Source organism: Syngnathus leptorhynchus, chromosome 2 (assembly GCF_054491065.1).
Source record: "Syngnathus leptorhynchus isolate UIUO chromosome 2, UIUO_Slep, whole genome shotgun sequence".
Taxonomy (NCBI): Eukaryota; Metazoa; Chordata; class Actinopteri; order Syngnathiformes; family Syngnathidae; genus Syngnathus; species Syngnathus leptorhynchus.
Genome location: NC_141196.1, coordinates 583,269 through 603,114, shown reverse-complemented (window position 1 = coordinate 603,114; position 19,846 = coordinate 583,269). Strand labels below are relative to the sequence as shown.

The window sequence follows — 19,846 nt, the reverse complement described above, 5'->3', positions numbered from 1 at the left end:
ATGAAAATTGGACTCTTTTCACCTTGTTTTCCGGTTGCTTATGTTGAGCTGTACTTTGGAAAGAACGCTCACTTATTTTGAATACAAACCAGAAAGAGTCCACAGAAAGAAAAGATGTAGAAAGACCTAAAGTTGAAGACTTATTGAGTGGAATCCCTGTTGCATTGATTGCTTATATAACACGACCAAGCGCGATATTTTATCTTTAGCAATATAGGAAATCTTTCCCATCCGTAATTTGTCAATGAAAAAGTTCCCATTTTATTTCGACACACTTTTGATGAATATCCATTTGAGAGGTTTTCTAAACAAGAACTGTCACGGAATGTCATTCGTCTATTTCTGAAAGGCATTTCAATTGAATTTCTATTGCCTAAATGAACTGAATGACTGCCATGGTCATTTGGATTGAAGTGTCTATTCATGTCGCATTACTGCTCAAGGATGCGAGGCAAAAGATTTGACTTTGAGTTTAGCGCCAGTGCGCCTTGTATTTGCACAAAGGTTATTTGTGTTTACCTCATCACCAAAGAAGGGATGCTGAAGTTTGTCTTTTTAGCACGGGCTGGTGCTAAACATGCACAGGTGAGGGTTGTTTTTTTTTTTTTTTTGTTACACTAATTGCTAAATAATTGCAAAATAGTAGGCGAGATGATGGATTGACAGGCGTCAACGGAGCAGCATTTTAATAGTGACAGACTACAAATGAACTACAGTACATTAATTTCATGTTTCAGACACACACGCGCACACGCATTGGTTTGAATCTCGGTTCGTCATTTTACAACAAACATGAAGTCGACGGGTGATTGAAGTTCTTGTACAAAGATCAATCTCGTTGCTTCGTTTCACGTCGCCATGTGCAAACAACATTGTATACGTGTACGGAATTTCAACCACACTTCAATAGGTATCGCCGACCCCGCCCATTTTGAAATGATTTGAAATATACTCGAGTTGTTGAGTCACAAAATGAATTGGTTAACCTAAATATGACAATCACGTGAGTATTGGTTATTTGTACGCTTGGCTCACAATTGTAATAGTTTGTAGAATATACATTTTCTGACTCTAATGCTTGTATCCATTTGGGTTCATGAAAATGCTCATAATGAAGTGGAGCGCTTTGGCTGAAGAGCAAAGGAGCTGGTGAGCAAGCACGGCCGATGCTGTTTCGAAGCCACTTTGACCTCGGCCTTCCCTTTATTATTCGCGTTCCTTCTCTTGCTACGCTAACGCCAGCTCCACTCGGCCTTTCCCTTCTGCCTTTTGTGCCAGACGAGGCTAACGTTTAGCTCGAGGTGGTTAGCGGTGACACGCGAGTCTCTGGCCGATCTTAGCGACGTGACGGCCGGAGCACAAGGACGATGGGACTCGATGGCAAGTGAGGGACTCTTCCTTTCAAATCAATTGCCAGCGGGAGAGAGGGCTGCACTCTTCCTGGGTCATGCGATTGTCTCTACAGAAGTTCTGCTTCTGGTTCTGGTCTCAGGATTGGTGTGGGTGGGCTTGCCTCAAAAAGCCAGTAGTTCTGGTTCTTTGGTTGTGATCCAGCTGCAGTCCGTTGACCAACATTCAGGCACTCTGGAATTGGAGGAATTGGCTTTTCTAAGAAGGAACAAACCATTGGAAGAACAATAGACCACGGACCCTCCACGCATCTTTTCCAGGATCCTTGAGAAGAACTCCAGATGGAACTTTTGTCGCCCCCGTAAAGCGTCCCGGGAACCAGGACTCGTACATCTGGCCACAACTTGGCTAAGCCTTCAGAAGGTTTTTCACGGAAGATTCGGGAGTCAGGTTCGGCCGCTCCGAAACCCGATGAGACCAGATCCAGAGTGATCCGCTTTGTCAACAACACTTTGGAGTCCTCGAGTTCAGTGTTCTTACACAGGTCAGAATGTTTGTGTTAATGTCGATGTGTGTGTGTGTGTGTTTGTGTGTGTGTGTGCGTGCGTGCGAGGGGTTGCCATGGTGACGGGCTTCAGGACTTGTCGTCGTAGAGGTCGAGAGGGGCCTGCAGGTCCGGGAGCTCTGTGCGAGGAGGAGACGTTGACGTGAAGAAGTGACCGCCTGCAACAAAACATTTGCTTTCAAGATTCCAAGTTTGAGTTAGGCTTCACAAGAATCTGTCAAAAATCAAATAAAAAGACAAGAAAGGGAAAAAGTTTCTGAAAATTCAACCCCACACACACACGCAAATCTTACTGGTGACAGCAATGGCAATGTCAGCGGGGGAAAGGGGCGGGGCCTCCGGGCGGGGCGGGCTGAGAGGCTCCAGGCTGACGGCGGGTCGGCCGCTTCGCCGGCTAGGGGGCGCCCTCGGGCCGGCGGACGCCTGACCCCCACCGGGACGCTCGGCGTTCAGGACCTGGCTGTCTACGTACGGCACGCCACCCTGCACGTCAAAACACAGGCGCAACGTCAGCGCCGTCAAAAACTCGGGGACGCGACTGGCCAGACCACTCACCGAAATGCCGAGAGCCTTGAGGATGTTGAGTTTGCACATGGGACACGTGCAGTGCTCGTTGAGCCACGGATCCACGCACGCCTTGTGGAACACGTGCCTAAATGACATTTCATCTCGTGATGTTTCAGAGCCAGCCCAAAATCATCCACTTTTCGTGTGCGCGTGTGTTCCATGTCATACACACAGGCATCACATTGAAGCTCGGCCGCCCCCTTTTGTGCCTTGACTTACTTGCAGGGAAGGATGCGGACGACGTCGTTCAGCTGGTATGATTCGATACAAACTGCACAGTGGTTGAAGTCAGGATCCGTCTCCTGCACACACACACACACAAGGTCATTTCAAATCAAGCCAAAAACCCCGCCCGCACACATCTTACTTTATCTCCTTTCTTCACCGTCCTGGTGCTTAACTTCCCGATGGCCTTCTTGGCCGCGTCGCCCAGACGACGCTGACGTCAGACAAAAAGAAGACACGCTATCGTCACGTGTCTGCGCACAGGCGCGCGCGGCCACGCACGCGCGCGCACGTACGTGGCCACGATGCGGCGCGCCGCCGTATCGTATCTTCTGTATGAAGTAGAAGATGAGCCAAGCCGAGGAGATGATCATGAGGACGATGAAGGAGATGGACACAAAGACCAGCGAGCCTCGGTTGATGTTCTTGGGCGGAATGCGCTGACCCACAAAGACCGTCACCACCACGCTCAGGTTCCTCTCCAGTTGGGCCAGGATGTCTTTGCCATAACCTTCGGTGATCATCACCGCCACTGTGTCGCCCGTACCTGAAGGCGTCGCAGCAGAACACCAGATGAGGCAACCGTGATTGGCTTCCTGGACCGGGACATTTGCACATGCCTCATCCATCCACCACGACCTTTTACCTCAACCGGGAGCGGCAGGACCAGAAAGCCTCGTCGCTCACGTTAGCACGGCGTGTCCGCACACTGACCTTCGTGGCCCATCTTGACAGTCTTGTTGGTGGAGTTGTTGTAGATGAGCACGGCGGAAGCATTGAAGGTGGCGGCCTTCAGAATTTTCTCCCGGAAGGTGCAGTTTCCTCTCTGCAGCAGCGCCACCCACTGGACGCCACGGGGCGGCGCCACAAAACGCGTGTTGGGGTCACAGCCCTGACGATCCAGCACTGTACACAGACCAGAGATGAGCAACGTCAGGAACCAACGGCGGGCGCTCTGCACGTTTCTCCTCTGAATAGAAGGCTAAATCCCCAAAATTTGCCGATGTCAAGTTACCTCCGTGGCGCGGCGCGGGCGTGACGACCAGCAGCGCGCGGGTGTCGACTTTGGGCGAGTTCTGGCCGTAGGTTCCGTCTTCGCTGCTCATGACGTGGACGGCGTGTCCTCGCGCGTCCATCACGCTGGCGTTGACCGTGGCGCTCACGTACTCCTCCGACGCCAACGCGGCGGCGGCGGCGCTGCCGGCGCCGCGGTCCGGGCGGCCCGCCCTGGCCCACCGGCTCTGGACGACGACCAGGACCATGACCAGCACCAGCACCGAGGGGACGCGCGGGCCAGTCCGGCTGAGGGACGTCATGCTGCCCTCATCCAAAACTGTCGGTGGGCAGAAAGAATACATCCAACACCTTCAAAAGGTTCCAGGTGCAACAATTCCATGAATCGACAACCAATTGACATTCAAATAAGAATTTTCCAATCATATTCTAGAGACCGTCCAAATCCTTGTCATTTCAGCCAATTTCTGACCTCCAGGTGCAACAATTCCATGAATCGACAACCAATTGACATTCAAATAAGAATTTTCCAATCATATTCTAGAGACCTTCCAAATCCTTGTCATTTCAGCCAATTTCTGACCTCCAGGTGCAACAATTCCATGAATCGACAACCAATTGACGTTCAAATAAGAATTTTCCAATCATATTCTAGAGACCTTCCAAATCCTTGTCATTTCAGCCAATTTCTGACCTCCAGGTGCTACAATTCCATGAATCGACAACCAATTGACATTCAAATAAGAATTTTCCAATCATATTCTAGAGACCTTCCAAATCCTTGTCATTTCAGCCAATTTCTGACCTCCAGGTGCAACAATTCCATGAATCGACAACCAATTGACATTCAAATAAGAATTTTCCAATCATATTCTAGAGACCGTCCAAATCCTTGTCATTTCAGCCAATTTCTGACCTCTGTGATTTCTGGAAAAGAACTACCAATGCTTTTGCCAATGTTGTGCCAGTGTAACGGACCAAACCAGGGAGCAAACCTGTTATCTTCTAATATTTCCCCATTTCCTGCCCTCTCCACAGCCTTCATGTCCTCTAATCTCGCTCATTTCAATGTCTCGACGTCATCTCATCTCAAGGGTGTCTCCTTCGAGGGATGTCAAGTGCAGGCCGGACAGATGACCTCTTCATCGTATTCATCATCATCATCAACAACAACAACAACAACATGATGCTCACCTTTAGGCCCGCTGACGTATGTGTGTTTGCTTTGCGTGAGGAGCTAAAAATACATTTACCCTTAAACAAGTGGCATTTAGGGGGCCGTGCACGACTCACGTCTTTGTCGTGGCGCGCGCACGCAGACGCACAGGCGCTCTTCCTTGCTGCTCTCCCTCGAACCGCGTCCTGGGTGCTGAGGCTCCAGGTGGGGGACCTGGTTAACAGGAAACCTGCTCGCTTGTTGTTATTTTTGTTGCGCGGGCCTCCTCCAACCTTTTGGCCTTGTTTTGATTCCGCTAACGCTCGTGCGCTGCGGAAGCAACAACCAGCTCGGTGGTGACGCAGCGCGCATGCGCAGACGCTCGCACTGCCGTGTGCGCGCACATGGCAGCGCACATGCGCAGACGCTCGCACTGCCGTGTGCGCGCGCGCACGTGGTCTTTGGGCTTTGCTAGTGAGATGTTCATCAATTATCGCGAGAACATCCTGTTAAGTCTTTTTTACCACTTTAAAAACATTTGGGGTTTTATTTGTTGGTGAGAGACTAACGGCTGGAATCGCATTGCTTTTGTTTTTAATCAATTTGTATGCAAATGGGAAATAAAAGAGAGAGAGAGAGAGAGAGAGAGAGAGAGAGAGAGAGAGAGAGAGAGAGAGAGAGAGAGAGAGAGAGAGAGAGAGAGAGAGAGAGAGAGAGAAAATTCTACTTATTGGTCTTGTGGCGTTTTTGTTCGAGACGTCAGTCGTTGAGCAAGGAAAATAAAGACGTGGAAGAACAGTTGGTTCTTTATTAGCATGATCTTGGGTTGCTCAATGGCGGCCAGTACATGAAGCACCTACCTCAGCACATAGAACATCAGGTCACAGGTCCGGAATAGGCGGGAAATGAAAAGGCGGGAAGGGAAAGGGTAGGCAGGGGCAAGGCGGGGAGGCAAAAACATGTCAACATAAGGTAAAGCCCTGTTCTGTTATCACCTAGCCATTTGGCATCTGTGTGCGATGTCAAGTTACAGCCGTGTCACATTGCCGTTTCTCCCTCTTCAGACTATTTCCCGTATCAAAATTGTGGAAGAAGGGAGAGAGAAAGAGAGCGCAAAATGCACATTGATACAGAAATAAAAAGAAACTTCCTCTCACAAAGTGGAGCAGTAGTTATGAAATGACAAAAAACAAAAAGGAGACGCGGAAGAACATATGACAATCAGATGATGATTTTGCAATCTGCTTCTTCCAAGCTACACAATGACAAAGTGTTCAGCTTCAAAACTGACACCAACCTCCTGCAAATGACTCAGATTACAATTTGACTTGAATCCTCCGATACGTGAAGACAAGCTCCCGATGATCTCCAGCAGGAAGATGTTGGCAGTGGCGAGGTTCTGTTATTTACACGGGCGCACACCCACACACTTTAGATTGGCGTGTACATTTTTGTACAGTCTTCACACTCAGGGACGTGAATGTGTCGCCATAGCGACAGACCGGAAGTGTTCTCATCTGGATCAGACAGTGAGGTGAAAACAGGAAATGAGACCGATACTTTCCACATGTGTGTGCGGGACCACCAGCATTCATTGCACTCTCCAGATGACAAGAGAGCCAAAAGAACTCCTCTCGTCAACAGGCGCCCATCTGGACCGCGCCGGACTTCAGCCAGAACGAGGGAAGGGAGATTGTTTTGAAATTTGAGAACGGTGCCAAACAACAAATAGGAAGACGGAGAGCAGCGAGAAGAAGATTCGGTAAAAAGAGACACATTTACGAGCAGGGAGAGCAGAAAAGGGGAAGGATGAAGTGGTTTCTGGTTCCGCTCTGGGTCTGGCTGCTATGCTTCGTCTTGGCCGCGTCATCTTCGTCAACTCCCGGTCCATACCCGAAAAGCGTATTGGTGTTCTGTTTGAGCGGTTCTGCTGTTTGTCGAAAATGACGCAGATCCGGGCGTGGGCAAAGATTTTGCGGGCGGGCGGGCGGGCCATTGCACAAAAGCTCGTAGAGTAGAGTAAAGCACGCTGTCGTCCGCCAAAAGCAGCAGACACACACAGAGGCAGCTTCTTCCCCCACTCATAGCAATGACATGGTGCTCTCCACGCTTTGGATTGTCCATATTCTGTGCAGCCTGGTCATCCCGGAAGAGGGATCCTCCCTAATCTGTGGTCTCTTTGCAAGATTGCTCAGTTCCTTGCCCTCCTGGGAGTTTGAGAAGAACTTTTGCACGGGTCGTCCTGTCGATTGATTGATTGATTGATTGATTGATACTTCATGATAGGACTTTTGTGGAGGTTTCGTCATCAAAGTGCATTTAAAAACAAGTCAATCGAAGGCACGACGATGCCATTCACCGTTGGCCCTCGTCAGCAGGTCAAATTATGCCAGCAAGCGGAGGCAGGGTCAAGCATCACGAGTGTGGATGGCAGGAGAGTGACAGGAGCACACGTGAAAGGGGGAAATAGCGATTCATTGCTCGGAGAATCAAGCGACTAAGGCTTTGCCCTTTCCTTTTGGACAGCAGGCGGCCTCAGCCGAACGCTCCAGGCAGGGAAACGGATCCTTTACGAGCTTCTGCATGCATCCACATCCATCCATCCATCCATCCATCCATCCATCCATCCATCCATCCATCCATCCATCCGTGCTCAGAAGTCTCTCCAAGGCTGGCGTCGATGACGTCACATCAATCTTCCACCCTAGATAGATCGAATCAAGCATTCAGCGTTTGAGAAAAACACCAGGCATGCGTTGAACACTTCATTCAGGCAAACATTTGTGCGCATCATGAAGTTAGTATCAAAGCATTTCTTGGTCCATCACATATCCCAAAATGTCTCATTCCGTCTTCTTTCAAACTGGAGAAATCTCCTCTTTATATGCTTCAAATGTTCCTTCCGTGGATTTCATGCGTGCTTCTCTACTTTATTCAATCTGTTTTCGGAGCTAGGCGCGAGCGACTTTTTGGAAGCCGTTTTCTTCAACGGCGCCCCGGAAGATGTTTGGAACCTACCGCTCGATCTTCAGACTGCAGCGAGAATCCATTTGGACCTCCTCCAAGGCCCGCTTTCCTTCCTCTTCGATCTCATTGCGCCACAGGTCCAGCTGTTGGAGGTGGGAGGGGTTGGACCGCAGAGCCTTGGCCAGTGAGATGCACCCTTGCGTGCCGATCCTGCACCTTGCGAGCCTGAGAAGACAAGAGGGCGGCTGACAGAAGCCCAAAGTTCCTGGGCTGGCTCGAGGAGAGCCTTACCCGAGAACTTGCAAAGTGCACTGCGGCTTTGCCAGTCCGGCGGCGAGCGCCTCCAGCCCGTCGTCGTACAAGTCGTTCTGGCCGAGATGCAGCTCCCTCAGATTGCGGGACGAGCTTAGAACAGAGGCCAGCGCCTCGCAGCTTTTCTTGCTCAGCTGGCACCACTGGAGCCTGAGAAGACAAGAGGGCGGCTGACACAAGCCCAAGGTTCCTGGGCTGGCTCGAGGAGAGCCTTACTTGAGAACTTGCAAGGTGCACTGCGGCTTTGCCAGTCCGGCGACGAGCGCCTCCAGCCCGTCGTCCCTCAAGTCGTTGTGGCGGAGATGCAGCTCCCTCAGGTTGCGGGACGAGCTTAGAACAGAGGCCAGCGCCTCGCAGCTTTTCTTGCTCAGCTGGCAGCCCTCGAGCCTGAGAAGACAAGAGGGTTTGGGCTGACACAAGCTCAAGGTTCTCGGGCCGGCCGGCTCGAGGAGAGCCTTACCCGAGAACTTGCAAGGTGCACTGCGGCTTTGCCAGTCCGGCGGCGAGTGCCTCCAGCCCGTCGTCCCTCAAGTCGTTGTACCTGAGATCCAGCTCCCTCAGGTTGCGGGACGAGCTTAGAACAGAGGCCAGCGCCTCACAGCTTTTCTTTCTTAGATTGCAATTCCAGAGCCTGAGAAGACAAGAGGGCGGCTGACACAAGCTCAAGGTTCTCGGGCCGGCCGGCTCGAGGAGAGCCTTACTTGAGAACTTGCAAGGTGCACTGCGGCTTTGCCAGTCCGGCGGCGAGCGCCTCCAGCCCGTTGTCGTACAATTCGTTCAAGCTGAGATCCAGCTCCCTCAGGGTGCGGGACGAGCTTAGAACAGAGGCCAGCGCCTCGCAGCTTTTCTTGCTCAGGTTACAGCCCTGGAGCCTGAGAAGACAAGAGGGTTTGGGCTGACACGTGCGCGACCGGTTCAACGTGCTGGCTCCACGGCACCTACACTGATTTTTGAGAAGCCTTGACCACCGGCAGCAGCATCAGGAGCCCCTTCTCGGACCGACTGTATTTCCGGAGATCGAAGCAACTCGTGGCTTCCTCGGAAGCCCGCAAGAGGAAGACCAGGGCCGACCACATGGCCGGAGGTAGGTCCTTGGTGGACAATTTCCCCCCTTTTAGGTATTGTTGGATCTGCTCCAGCAGCGACTCGTCCTTCAGCTCGTTCAGGCAGTAGAACAAGTTGATGTTCTCCTCGGGAGAATTCCGCTCGATCCGTTGCTTGATCAAGCGGACCGTTTCTGCCTTGCTGTGTCTGGTGTTCTTGGGAGCCTTCAGCAGCTCACCCAGGAGGTCCTGGTTGCACTGCAAGGAGAGGCCCAGCAGGAAGCGGAGGAACAAATCCAGGTTTCCCTCACTCTCTGAGGCTTTGCGGATGGCCGCCTCGTGTACCTGAGTGAGCGGGATCCGCATCCAAAACAACAGGAGGCCTGTCAGCGTCCAGCCGGAATCGTCCAGCACGTTCTTGTTGTCCTGGAACAGGCTCATCATCACGTAGAGAGCGGCCAGATATTCCTGGACGGTCAGGTGGATGAACTGAAACATCTTGCGGCCGTGGTATTTCTGGAGCGGGGGTACCTCCCTGAAGACCACGGTGAAGACTCCCGAGTGTTTTGCGCCCTGCGGGTCATCCAAGGCGCTTTCCCGCAAGTCGCTCTCGTAGAAGATCTGTTGCTTTTTCATCAGGTGCCGAAAAGCCAGCTCGGCCAGCGCTTTGACGTACTCCGTGCTCTTCTGGCTGTCTCGCTCCTTGGACCTGTCCAGGTGATAGAGCAGGAACTCTGTGTACATCTCGGTCAGGCTTTCGGGCAGCGCCTTTCCGTCTTTCCGACGATCTCGGAGCACGGTGGCGGTGAGCCAGCAGAAGACGGGCAAGTGGCACATGATGAAAATGGTGCGGGACTTCCGGATGTGCTTGATGACGTCCTCCTCGGCGGGGAACCTCTTCCTGAAGTAGTCCAGCCTCTGGGAGTCGCTGAAGCCTTTCACCTCGGTTCTGCCGTCCACCAGGCGCGGCGGGACGTCGTGGGCCGCCCGGGGCCGCGTGGTGATCCAAACCCGGGCGCAGGGAAGCAAGTTCCCTTTGATGAGATGCGCCAGGAGCACCTCCACGGGGTAGGCTCGGGTCACGTCCGGGTCCACCTTGCGCTCGTCGCTCAGGTCCAGTTTGAGGCGGGACTCGTCCAGGCCGTCCAGGATGAACAACATCTTGATGCTGCTGGACCGGTAGTGGCGGTTGCCCGACTCTTGCAGACTGACCAACATGTCGTCCAGCTTCTTGATGGCCTTGCTCTCCCAGACAAAGTGTCGGATGAGCTCTGCCAGCGAAAACCTTTCCGTCTCCTCCAAGTTCAACTCGCGGAAGGCGAAGGGAAAGATGAAGTCCACGTCTGTGTTGGTTCTCCCGCTGGCCCAGTCCAGGACAAACTTGCGCAGCAGGAAGGTCTTCCCGACGCCGGCGAAGCCCACGGTGAGCATCGTGCGAAGGGGCTTCTGGCTTTGGAAGATGTCGCAGGGCTGGATGGACTCCTCCTCGGCCGCGCCGCACATCTCCATCTGAAGGACCTCGTGCTGCTTGTCGGGGAGACCGGCGAATCCGCGGGTAATGTTGAGCTCGGTGTAGACGTCCTCCAGAGGCTCCCGCCGGCTGTGCCCCGTGTTGCCCTCGGGAACGGTGAGGTAGCTCTCCCGCAGGTTGTCTTGCAGCTCCCTCTTGAATTTGCCGATCTGCTCGCGATCCACTGAGGAGATGCTACCTGAGGGCGCAGAAGGAGATCCCGTGTGGTCTTTAGGCCCGGCCGCAAACGTGCCGCAGCCGTGCCGCCGCGAGGAAGGAGGCAAGAGCTGTTGCCACCGTTTGTATCACCTGAGAGTTTTCAGGTAAGCTGCTTTCCGCCAACCTCCCCCCCCCCCCCCCCCTTCTCCACCAGAAGCCACGTTCACCTTACCTATGATTAGCGCCAGGTTGTCGCGCAGCTTCTGGGCCAGGTCGTAGTTGTTGATCTTCTCCAGAATCTGGATGGTCTCCTCTCCCGCGTTGTTGCCGTGCGTGTTTGTCAGCAGTTGGGTGATGTCAGTCTGGTCTGCCTTTTCTGTTTTGCTCTTGGGCAGATCTATAAAGAACTTGAACTTCTTGAAGTCCTCCTGCCCCAGGTCTTCCAGCGTTTGCAACAGCAGCTCCTTGATTTTCATATCCATCTTTCCCAAAGCATGAACCTGAAAGCAAAGGGATCACCTTGATTTTCTCGCACAACAGACGGCCACGCCCAAAGCCCAGAAGGTGGCGCCATTTCCCATAAGAAAGTCTGCTTTTTCATTTTACGAGGCTGCTTGACAATCAATGACTTTGCTGCTGACTTTGTTTCCTTGTCGTTGCGTTCCCTCAAGAAGTAACTTGCCCAAAGTTACCCTAACCCTCAAAGTTAACAACCGACCATTTATCAAGAAAGCGACCGACTGAAAGCTGAATAACCGACAAGCGGACCGAGTGAACCGTCTGAGCAATCGCCAAACAAGCTAACAAGTCCTTCAGACTCTTGCTCTTGCTCTTGCTCAACCCGTCCGGAGGAGAAGGAAGCCATGCAGGCGGGAACATATGAATCGGTTTCTGAAGAAATCCTGCCTGCCTCTTGTGGCTCTTGCTGCGACTTGCAGCGTTGGGAGCAGCCTGCAGGGGGCGCCAAAGCAAGGCTGAGCGCCCCTCGCTTGAGGTGCTGGAGGCGGGGCATCGACCAGTCCCAAGATCTAGTGGACGTCGACAAGCTGAGGGCACGCAGCTAGGTGATCGACGTCACCGCGCTCTTTCAAAAGGTGGTCTTGCTTTGGATCAATTGGAAAAGGTCTTTGCGGTGCTATCATCCTATGCCGCTTCCTTCCCAAAGGAGGCACGAGTTCTCGAGTAGAGATGATTACTGTGAGCTTAGCTTCCTTTTACATCACAAACAAGCCGTAGAACTGGTAGAACTGGTGAGAGAAACGAAACTGTTTGCTCCGGGATTTTGGTGGACTGTCTCAAACATGTCAAAAGTACATTGTCAATAGAATTGCTACTCCGTTCCATTTCACTTTGCTACGAGGTAGGGTGGCTCGGCCAGTCTACACCGAGTGTTGACAAACAATGGCCAAACCAAAATGCACGCACACGATTCCCGTGCTTTGGCCAGGCTCGTCAATCAATCAATCAATCAATCAATCAATCAATCAATCAATCAATCAACCAACCAATCAATCAATCAATCAACCAATCAATCAATCAATCAATCAATCAAGCAAGCAAGCAAGCAATCAACCAATCAATCAAGCAATCAACCAATCAATCAATCAAGCAATCAAGCAATCAACCAATCAATCAATCAATCAATCATCGTTATTGTCCATATTTTGTTTTGTGTTATTCAGGCTAATAAATGCAATTGCAATACATACCCCGTGTCCTCGTTACCTGAATGTTGTCAGTCACTTTGCTGAGCTTGATCCACAATGGCAGAAGCACGCCTTGCCGCGGCTTGCCGCGGCTTGCCTGGCCTCGCCTCAACCCAACCAATGATTCTCTGCTGCTATCTAGTGGACGGGGAATGAAAGTTAGCCACCAACCTGCGTAACTGCTTGCGTGTTACCCGAGGCGACTTCCCGTGTGGTTGTCCTGGGAACACGGACGCCAAGAAGACGCCACCCACGCGGTCGAGTTGCAATTTTAACTTAATTTCCAGTCCCGGCAGGCAAGAATGGCTCCCAAGGCTGCCAAGAAAGGCGCCGCAGCCAAGAAGACCGCCGCTGCCGCCGCCGCCGCCGCCGCCGCCGCGCAGGGCTCGGAAGTCCAGACTTGGGAGAGCGGGCTCGCCAATGCACTTTTTCACGAGGTTTGCATCAAACGGCAAACGGCAAACGGCAAACGACAAGGCCCGCCCGCCCGCCCGCCAGCCAGCCAGCCAGCCGCGGCCGGGCTTTTGCCATTCGGGTGTATCGGAATGCGTTCACGTAACAAAGCAAGCAAGTTGTGAGCCTGAGAAAGAAACGAAAAATGGAGAAAAGCTACTTTAAAGAAGCGCAAGCCCATTTGTGTGATTGCCCGGCTGCTGAAAAATGCAATCTGCATGGGTTGACTTGCTTTGAAGTTGGCTCAAGTGTGTTGAAGAACTTTTCATGCGCGCGCAGAGTAAACGTGTAGACGTAAAGAAAGAAATGCACTGGTGGGCCGAGGTCTGTGCCGACGGCATCCTCGCACAAGACGGTGGGTTGGGGAGCGGGTTTTTTCTTCCCCATTACTCGTCCGTCACCTTAGCGCAGAGTATATGGACGTACGTATATAAGGCGGTTCTTTTGTTCGGACGAGTGCAAATTGGAGATTGACAGTTTCCGCTGTCTTCCTCACATGCGCAGGATGTTAAGGGCCAGAACAGAAAATAAGGTCCAAAAAGTCAAGTGCTGCAAACACTTTCCGGATCCACGATGTTCCTTTTTGTTGTTTTTTCGATCGAGGCTTAGTGCGCTTACTTCCCGGTCGGCAGAAATTAACACGAGCGACGCCCCGAACGAGGACGGCTCCCTCGACACCAAACGCTGGGTGAAAGAAGAAGAGGACAAGGGTGAGGATGGAGGAGCGAAGGACACAAGCAAGGACGCCGCCCTGCGCCACACTCACTACCCGGGCAAGGACCAGCGGCGCAACTACCAGGTGCGCTGGCGCCGGGACTTCCTGATGGACTACGACTGCCGACGCCACGGGCTGATCTGCATGGTGTGCGGCGCGGCGCTGGCCACGCTGAAAGTGAGCACCATCAAGCGCCACATCCAGCAGGTGCACGCGCACTCGCTGCGCTACGGAGACGGCGAGCGCCGCCGCGCCGCGCTGTCTGTCCTACGAGCGCCACGCCAAAAGCTTTGTCCACGCCGACGACTGCTTCCTGTCCCGGGATCACGCCCGCACAGACACGGGGCGCTTTGCCACTTAGGCAGGGGAGTGGGGCTCGGGCTGCTCTTGTTTCAGCTTCCACGACAGATGGAGGGAGGGAACGCTCCTCCGAAAGCCTTCCCAATGCATCTGCAAAAGTACGTGGAGGGCTTGCTTCAATCTTAGAGCTTTATCCAAAATGGAGTCAATACACCCTCCTTAAAATTCTGCACATTTCTTGTAATTTAAAAAAAAAAAAGTTTTTGGTTAATTTATTAAAAAATGTCAAATAGTAGATAATCACATTCAAAGGCTTCGCTCATGACCTTTATTTGGCTTTCTACCCCCCCAAAAAAGTGTGTGTGCGTGCGTGCGTGCGTGCGTGCGTGCGTGCGTGCGTGCGTGCGTGTGTGTGTGTGTGTGTGTGTGTGTGTGTGTGTGTGTGTGTGTGTGTGTGTGTGTGTGTGTGTGTGTGTGTATATGTATGTATATATATATATATATATATATATATATATATATATATATATATATATATATATATTGGCCCTCGTCAGCAGGTCAAATTATGCGAGCAAGCGGAGGCAGGGTCAAGCATCACGAGTGTGGATGGCAGGAGAGTGACAGGAGCACACGTGAAAGGGGGAAATAGCGATTCATTGCTCGGAGAATCAAGCGACTAAGGCTTTGCCCTTTCCTTTTGGACAGCAGGCGGCCTCAGCCGAACGCTCCAGGCAGGGAAACGGATCCTTCACGAGCTTCTGCTCGCATCCACATCCATCCATCCATCCATCCGTGCTCAGAAGTCTCTCCAAGGCTGGCGTCGATGACGTCACATCAATCTTCCACCCTAGATAGATCGAATCAAGCATTCAGCGTTTGAGAAAAACACCAGGCATGCATTGAACACTTCATTCAGGCAATATAGCCCAAAACATTTCTTATGTCAAAGTGCGCATCATGAAGTTAGTATCAAAGCATTTCTTGGTCCATCACATATCCCAAAATGTCTCATTCCGTCTTCTTTCAAACTGGAGAAAATGTCGTCTTTATATGCTTCAAATGTTCCTTCCGTGGATTTCATGCGTGCTTCTCTACTTTATTCAATCTGTTTTCGGAGCTAGGCGCGAGCGACTTTTTGGAAGCCGTTTTCTTCAACGGCGCCCCGGAAGATGTTTGGAACCTACCACTTGATCATCAGACTGCAGCGAGAATCCATTTGGACCTCCTCCAAGGCCCGCTTTCCTACCTCTCCGGGGTCATTCCAGGCCAGGTCCAGCTGTTGGAGGTGGGAGGGGTTGGACCGCAGAGCCTTGGCCAGTGAGACGCATCCTCGCGTGCCGATCTCGCACCCTGCGAGCCTGAGAAGACAAGAGGGCGGCTGACACAAGCCCAAGGTACTTGGGCCGGCCGGCTGGCCACCTGTCGCTCGAGGAGAGCCTTACGTGAGGACTTGCAAGGTGCACTGCGGCTTTGCCAGTCCGGCGGCGAGCGCCTCCAGCCCGTCGTCACACAATTTGTTCCAGCTGAGATCCAGATGGCTCAGGTTGCAGGGAGAGCTTAGAATAGAGGCCAGCACCTCGCAGCTTTTCTTGCTCAGCTTGCAGTTGTCGAGCCTGAGAAGACAAGAAGCGGCTGACACAAGCTCAAGGTTCTTGGGCCGGCTGGCCTTCTGCTGCTCGAGGAGAACCTTACCTGAGAACTTGCAAGGTGCACTGCGGCATTGCCAGTCCGGCGGCGAGCGCCTCCACCCCGTCGTCACACAATGTGTTCCAGCTGAGATCCAGATGGCTCAGGGTGCGGGACGAGCTTAGAACGGAGGCCAGCGCCTCGCAGCTGTTCTTGCTCAGCTGGCAGTAGAGGAGCCTGAGAAGACAAGAGGGTTTGGGCTGACACGTGCGCGACCGGTTCAACGTGCTGGCTCGACGGCACCTACACCGATTTTTGAGAAGCCTTGACCACCGGCAGCAGCATCAGGAGCCCCTTCTCGGACGGAGCGTATGTCCGGAGATCGAAGCAACTCGTGGCTTCGTCGGAAGCCCGCAAGAGGAAGACCAGGGCCGACCACATGGCCGGAGGTAGGTCCTCCGTGGACAATTTCCCCCCTTTTAGGTATTGTTGGATCTGCTCCAGCAGCGACTCGTCCTTCAGCTCGTTCAGGCAGTAGAACAAGTTGATGTTCTCCTCGGGAGAGTTCCGCTCGATCCGTTGCTTGATCAAGTGGACCGTTTCTGCCTTGCTGTGGGTGGGGTTCTCAGGAGCCTTCAGCAGCTCACCCAGGAGGTCCTGGTTGCACTGCAAGGAGAGGCCCAGCAGGAAGCGGAGGAACAAATCCAGGTTTCCCTCACTCTCGGAGGCTTTGCGGATGGCCGCCTCGTGTACCCGAGTGAGCTGCTTCCGCTTGCAAAGCAACAGGAGGCCTTTCAGCGTCCACCCGGAATCATCCAGCACGTTCTTGTTGTCCTGGAACAGGCTCATCATCACGTAGAGAGCGGCCAGATATTCCTGGACGGTCAGGTGGATGAACTGATACATCTTGCGGCCTTGGTATTTCTTGAGCGGGGGTACCTCCTCGAAGACCACGGTGAAGATTCCCGAGTGTTTTGCGCCCTGCAGGTAATCCAAGCCGCTTTCCCGCAAGTCGCTCTCGTAGAAGATCTGTTGCTTTTTCATCAGGTGCCGAAAAGCCAGCTCGGCCAGCGCTTTGACGTACTCCGTGCTCTTCTGGCTGTCTCGCTCCGTGGACCTGTCCAGGTGATAGAGCAGGAACTCCGTGTACATCTCGGTCAGGCTTTCGGGCAGCGCCTTTCCGTGTTTCCGTTGATCTCGGAGCACGATGGCGGTGAGCCAGCAGAAGACGGGCAAGTGGCACATGATGAAAATGGTGCGGGACTTCCGGATGTGCTTGATGACGTCCTCCTCGGCGGGGAACCTCTTCCTGAAGTAGTCCAGTCTCTGGGAGTGGCTGAAGCCTTTCACCTCGGTTCTGCCGTCCACCAGGCGCGGCGGGACGTCGTGGGCCGCCCGGGGCCGCGTGGTGATCCAAACCCGGGCGCAGGGAAGCAAGTTCCCTTTGATGAGATGCGCCAGGAGCACCTCCACGGGGTAGGCTCGGGTCACGTCCGGGTCCACCTTGCGCTCGTCGCTCAGGTCCAGTTTGAGGCGGGACTCGTCCAGGCCGTCCAGGATGAACAACATCTTGATGCTGCTGGACTGGTAGTGGCGGTTGCCCGACTCTTGCAGACTGACCAAGATGTCGTCCAGCTTCTTGATGGCCTTGCTCTCCCAGACAAAGAGTCGGATGAGCTCTGCCAGCGAAAAGCTTTTCGTCTCCTCCAAGTTCAACTCGCGGAAGGCGAAGGGAAAGATGAAGTCCACGTCTGTGTTGGTTCTCCCGCTGGCCCAGTCCAGGACAAACTTGCGCAGCAGGAAGGTCTTCCCGACGCCCGCGAAGCCCACGGTGAGCATCGTGCGAAGGGGCTTCTGGCTTTGGAAGATGTGGCAGGGCTGGATGGACTCCTCCTCGGCCGCGCCGCACATCTCCATCTGAAGGACCTCGTGCTGCTTGTCGGGGAGACCGGCGACGCCGCGGGTAATGTTGAGCTCGGTGTAGACGTCCTCCAGAGGCTCCCGCCCGCTGTGCCCCGTGTTGCCCTCGGGAACGGTGAGGTAGCTCTCCCGCAGGTTGTTTTGCAGCTCCCGCTTGAATTTGCCGATCTGCTCGCGATCCACTGAGGAGATGCTACCTGAGGGCGCAGAAGGAGATCCCGTGTGGTCTTTAGGCCCGGCCGCAAGCGTGCCGCAGCCGTGCCGCCGCGAGGAAGGAGGCAAGAGCTGTTGCCACCGTTTGTATCACCTGAGAGTTTTCAGGTAAGCTGCTTTCCGCCAACCCCCCCCCCCCCCCCCTTCTCCACCAGAAGCCACGTTCACCTTACCTATGGTTAGCGCCAGGTTGTTGCGCAGCTTCTGGGCCAGGTCGTAGTTGTTGATCTTCTCCAGAATCTGGATGGTCTCCTCTCCCGCGTTGTTGCCGTGCGTGTTTATCAGCTGTTCGGCGATGTCAGTCCGGTCTGCGTTTTCTGTTTTGCTCTTAGGCAGACGCATAAAGAACTTGAACTTCTTAAAGTCCTCCTGCCCCAGGTTTTCCAGCGTTTCCAACAGCAGCTCCTTGATTTTCATATCCATCTTTCCCAAAGCGGTCCAAAAATAGCGTTGAGCTGACAAGACCACACAAGTCAGAATCCTGTCACCCCTCGTTTTTTTTCGTTTTTTTCTTGACTGGCCCTAATCGTCTTCCGTATACATACAATAAAAATGAAGAAAGAAATAAACGAATGTCAGTTGACAGAAGTTTTGTTCGGCCAATAAATGCTATTGCTAGTTGTGTCGCTAACGAAGAAACAACAGGTCGACCTATCTCGTCACCCTAGTAGGTTTCCAAAACATCCAAAAGTCAACCATCCATCCCACTTTGGCCTGCAAGCGATCAACTTGCGGGCTACTTGACTTGAACGACGTCCGAGGTCAGGCTGCCGGTCGGCCGACGGGCCGACTTCACTTTCACTCTGACTGCTAGCGCATAGCGACTGTTCAGGGCGCGGCTTCGAAGTTAGCCTAACTTTTGCTTTTGTCTCGCGACTTCCTATCATTAACAACAGGGCCGTTTTTTGTTGCCCTGGGCGGGTAATACGGGTGCAATCCGCGCGGGGGCGCACGAGCACTCTCAAGCAAAGCAAATGGCCAGTTTTCAGATCTCAAATCTGTTCAGTGGGGCGCACTTATTGTCACGTGATGTCAATTTGCTGCAGAGTCGTGTCGGGTCGTGTCGGACGGAGTTCTTTCTTCGGTGATGGCACTGTGGCTTGTTTTGTACAATTTCCGCCTTAGTTGATCTTCCCCTTCCAAAAGCCAGCAGTCGTCCTGCCCGCACTTGACCCCTGCTTCACTGTCCTTGCTCCCTTTCCTCCTGAATCACGTGACCCTCGTTTCCAGACATCGCAATATGCCACGACACTTCGAGAAATTCCAATGACAGACGTTAGGGAAAAGATGCGGCAAGCTCAGTTTGGAATCGTCAAGCCACGTTGCAATGCCTCAAGTCAACCGCTAAGTGGCGCTAGCAGACAAGTAAGCTTGCCGTGGCGGGCGCAGCGATGCGCCATTCACACCCTGGGAAGGGTGCAAGATCTTCTGACCTGACACAATTTCATCTTTTCATGGTGTCGTCTAATCTGTGAACATCTGTGAACGTGTTTCTTTGCGAGCACGGGATGGCAACAGACACCATGGAGGCATGACCGCTCTGAGTATCGCTTTTACAGAAGAAGGGAGAGTCAGTCAAAGGTCACATTCAAGAGTACTGCAACACGTGTGGAATAGTTGCATTTAGCCTTGTAGTTTGCGCTTCTGATTTATGGTTCTGAGGTTCGGGCGCCAATCGGGTTTACTGAAGACTTCAAATTGATTGTCCGTAGGTGTGAAATTAAGTTTGGACGCTTAAGTCTATCGTCACGAATAGGAATGGCTATCTTTGTGGACAAGCGCTCAATGTAGTCACAAAATGGGACCAGTCCAGTCCCCGCACTTTGTCCTCTAGATGGCAGCACGGGTGACAAGAGTGCGGGCTTGCAACTTCAGCAGAGAAACTCCTTTAGCATTGTGTCAAACCTATTGCGATAGGTTGGGAGATAGAATAGATAGGAGAGAGATGAATTGTGCAATGTGCGTGCGTGCTGAATGGGAAGGAGCGTCAAAAGCCTGGCAGGGACCCGGCAGGGACCCGGCAGGGACCCGGCAGGGACCCG

General features: G+C 53.0%; 4 protein-coding genes across 6 annotated transcripts; 1 reads left to right on the top strand and 3 right to left on the bottom strand.

Annotated features, from left to right (window-relative positions):
- Positions 1-669: 669 nt before the first annotated feature.
- LOC147059894 (E3 ubiquitin-protein ligase RNF130-like) lies at positions 670-5,233 on the bottom strand. 2 transcript variants are annotated; one of them, XM_085905248.1, is made up of 9 exons: positions 5,015-5,233; positions 3,723-4,040; positions 3,422-3,613; positions 3,004-3,254; positions 2,850-2,921; positions 2,702-2,784; positions 2,471-2,567; positions 2,209-2,398; positions 670-2,073 (listed from the first exon to the last, which is right to left on the bottom strand). In XM_085905248.1, exons 2-9 carry the CDS (start codon positions 4,021-4,023, stop codon positions 1,985-1,987), a joined length of 1,275 nt encoding a protein of 424 aa, XP_085761374.1. In that variant the 5' UTR covers positions 4,024-4,040; positions 5,015-5,233; the 3' UTR covers positions 670-1,984. The 2 variants fall into 2 exon arrangements, with proteins under 2 accessions (XP_085761374.1, XP_085761375.1); XM_085905249.1 differs by lacking the exon at positions 5,015-5,233 and adding an exon at positions 4,916-4,949.
- A 2,227-nt stretch (positions 5,234-7,460) lies between these two features.
- On the bottom strand, positions 7,461-11,631 carry LOC147059893 (NACHT, LRR and PYD domains-containing protein 3-like). Its single transcript, XM_085905154.1, has 9 exons — positions 11,587-11,631; positions 11,101-11,368; positions 9,099-10,908; positions 8,858-9,028; positions 8,617-8,787; positions 8,373-8,543; positions 8,136-8,306; positions 7,896-8,069; positions 7,461-7,581 (listed from the first exon to the last, which is right to left on the bottom strand). Exons 1-9 carry the CDS (start codon positions 11,587-11,589, stop codon positions 7,569-7,571), a joined length of 2,952 nt encoding a protein of 983 aa, XP_085761280.1. The 5' UTR covers positions 11,590-11,631; the 3' UTR covers positions 7,461-7,568.
- A 1,171-nt stretch (positions 11,632-12,802) lies between these two features.
- On the top strand, positions 12,803-14,332 carry LOC147059892 (uncharacterized). Its single transcript, XM_085905360.1, has 2 exons — positions 12,803-13,382; positions 13,660-14,332. The coding sequence occupies exons 1-2, from the start codon at positions 13,295-13,297 to the stop codon at positions 14,226-14,228; spliced, it is 657 nt and encodes a 218-aa protein (XP_085761486.1). The 5' UTR covers positions 12,803-13,294; the 3' UTR covers positions 14,229-14,332.
- On the bottom strand, positions 14,296-18,834 carry LOC147059891 (NACHT, LRR and PYD domains-containing protein 3-like). 2 transcript variants are annotated; one of them, XM_085905182.1, is made up of 6 exons: positions 17,978-18,834; positions 15,979-17,788; positions 15,738-15,908; positions 15,488-15,658; positions 15,292-15,403; positions 14,296-14,892 (listed from the first exon to the last, which is right to left on the bottom strand). In XM_085905182.1, the coding sequence occupies exons 1-6, from the start codon at positions 18,225-18,227 to the stop codon at positions 14,875-14,877; spliced, it is 2,532 nt and encodes an 843-aa protein (XP_085761308.1). In that variant the 5' UTR covers positions 18,228-18,834; the 3' UTR covers positions 14,296-14,874. The 2 variants fall into 2 exon arrangements, with proteins under 2 accessions (XP_085761308.1, XP_085761307.1); XM_085905181.1 differs by having other exon boundaries at positions 14,299-14,892; positions 15,230-15,403; positions 17,978-18,829.
- Positions 18,835-19,846: the final 1,012 nt, after the last annotated feature.

Excerpts from the sequence above, each read along its gene's own strand:
- LOC147059894 (XM_085905248.1), bottom strand. The coding sequence starts at position 4,023 with ATGACGTCCCTCAGCCGGACTGGCCCGCGCGTCCCCTCGGTGCTGGTG. Across the intron at positions 2,568-2,701 it reads GTCCGCATCCTTCCCTGCAA|GCACGTGTTCCACAAGGCGT; the intron begins GTAAGTCAAGGC and ends AATGTCATTTAG. Across the intron at positions 2,399-2,470 it reads TCAAGGCTCTCGGCATTTCG|GGTGGCGTGCCGTACGTAGA; the intron begins GTGAGTGGTCTG and ends TTTGACGTGCAG.
- LOC147059893 (XM_085905154.1), bottom strand. Across the intron at positions 8,307-8,372 it reads TGCACCTTGCAAGTTCTCAA|GCTCCAGTGGTGCCAGCTGA; the intron begins GTAAGGCTCTCC and ends TTGTCTTCTCAG. Across the intron at positions 8,070-8,135 it reads TGCACTTTGCAAGTTCTCGG|GCTCGCAAGGTGCAGGATCG; the intron begins GTAAGGCTCTCC and ends TTGTCTTCTCAG.
- LOC147059892 (XM_085905360.1), top strand. The coding sequence starts at position 13,295 with ATGCGCGCGCAGAGTAAACGTGTAGACGTAAAGAAAGAAATGCACTGG. Across the intron at positions 13,383-13,659 it reads CGGCATCCTCGCACAAGACG|AAATTAACACGAGCGACGCC; the intron begins GTGGGTTGGGGA and ends CCCGGTCGGCAG.
- LOC147059891 (XM_085905181.1), bottom strand. The coding sequence starts at position 18,227 with ATGGATATGAAAATCAAGGAGCTGCTGTTGGAAACGCTGGAAAACCTG. Across the intron at positions 17,789-17,977 it reads CAACCTGGCGCTAACCATAG|GTAGCATCTCCTCAGTGGAT; the intron begins GTAAGGTGAACG and ends CTGCGCCCTCAG. Across the intron at positions 15,909-15,978 it reads AAGGCTTCTCAAAAATCGGT|GCTCCTCTACTGCCAGCTGA; the intron begins GTAGGTGCCGTC and ends TTGTCTTCTCAG.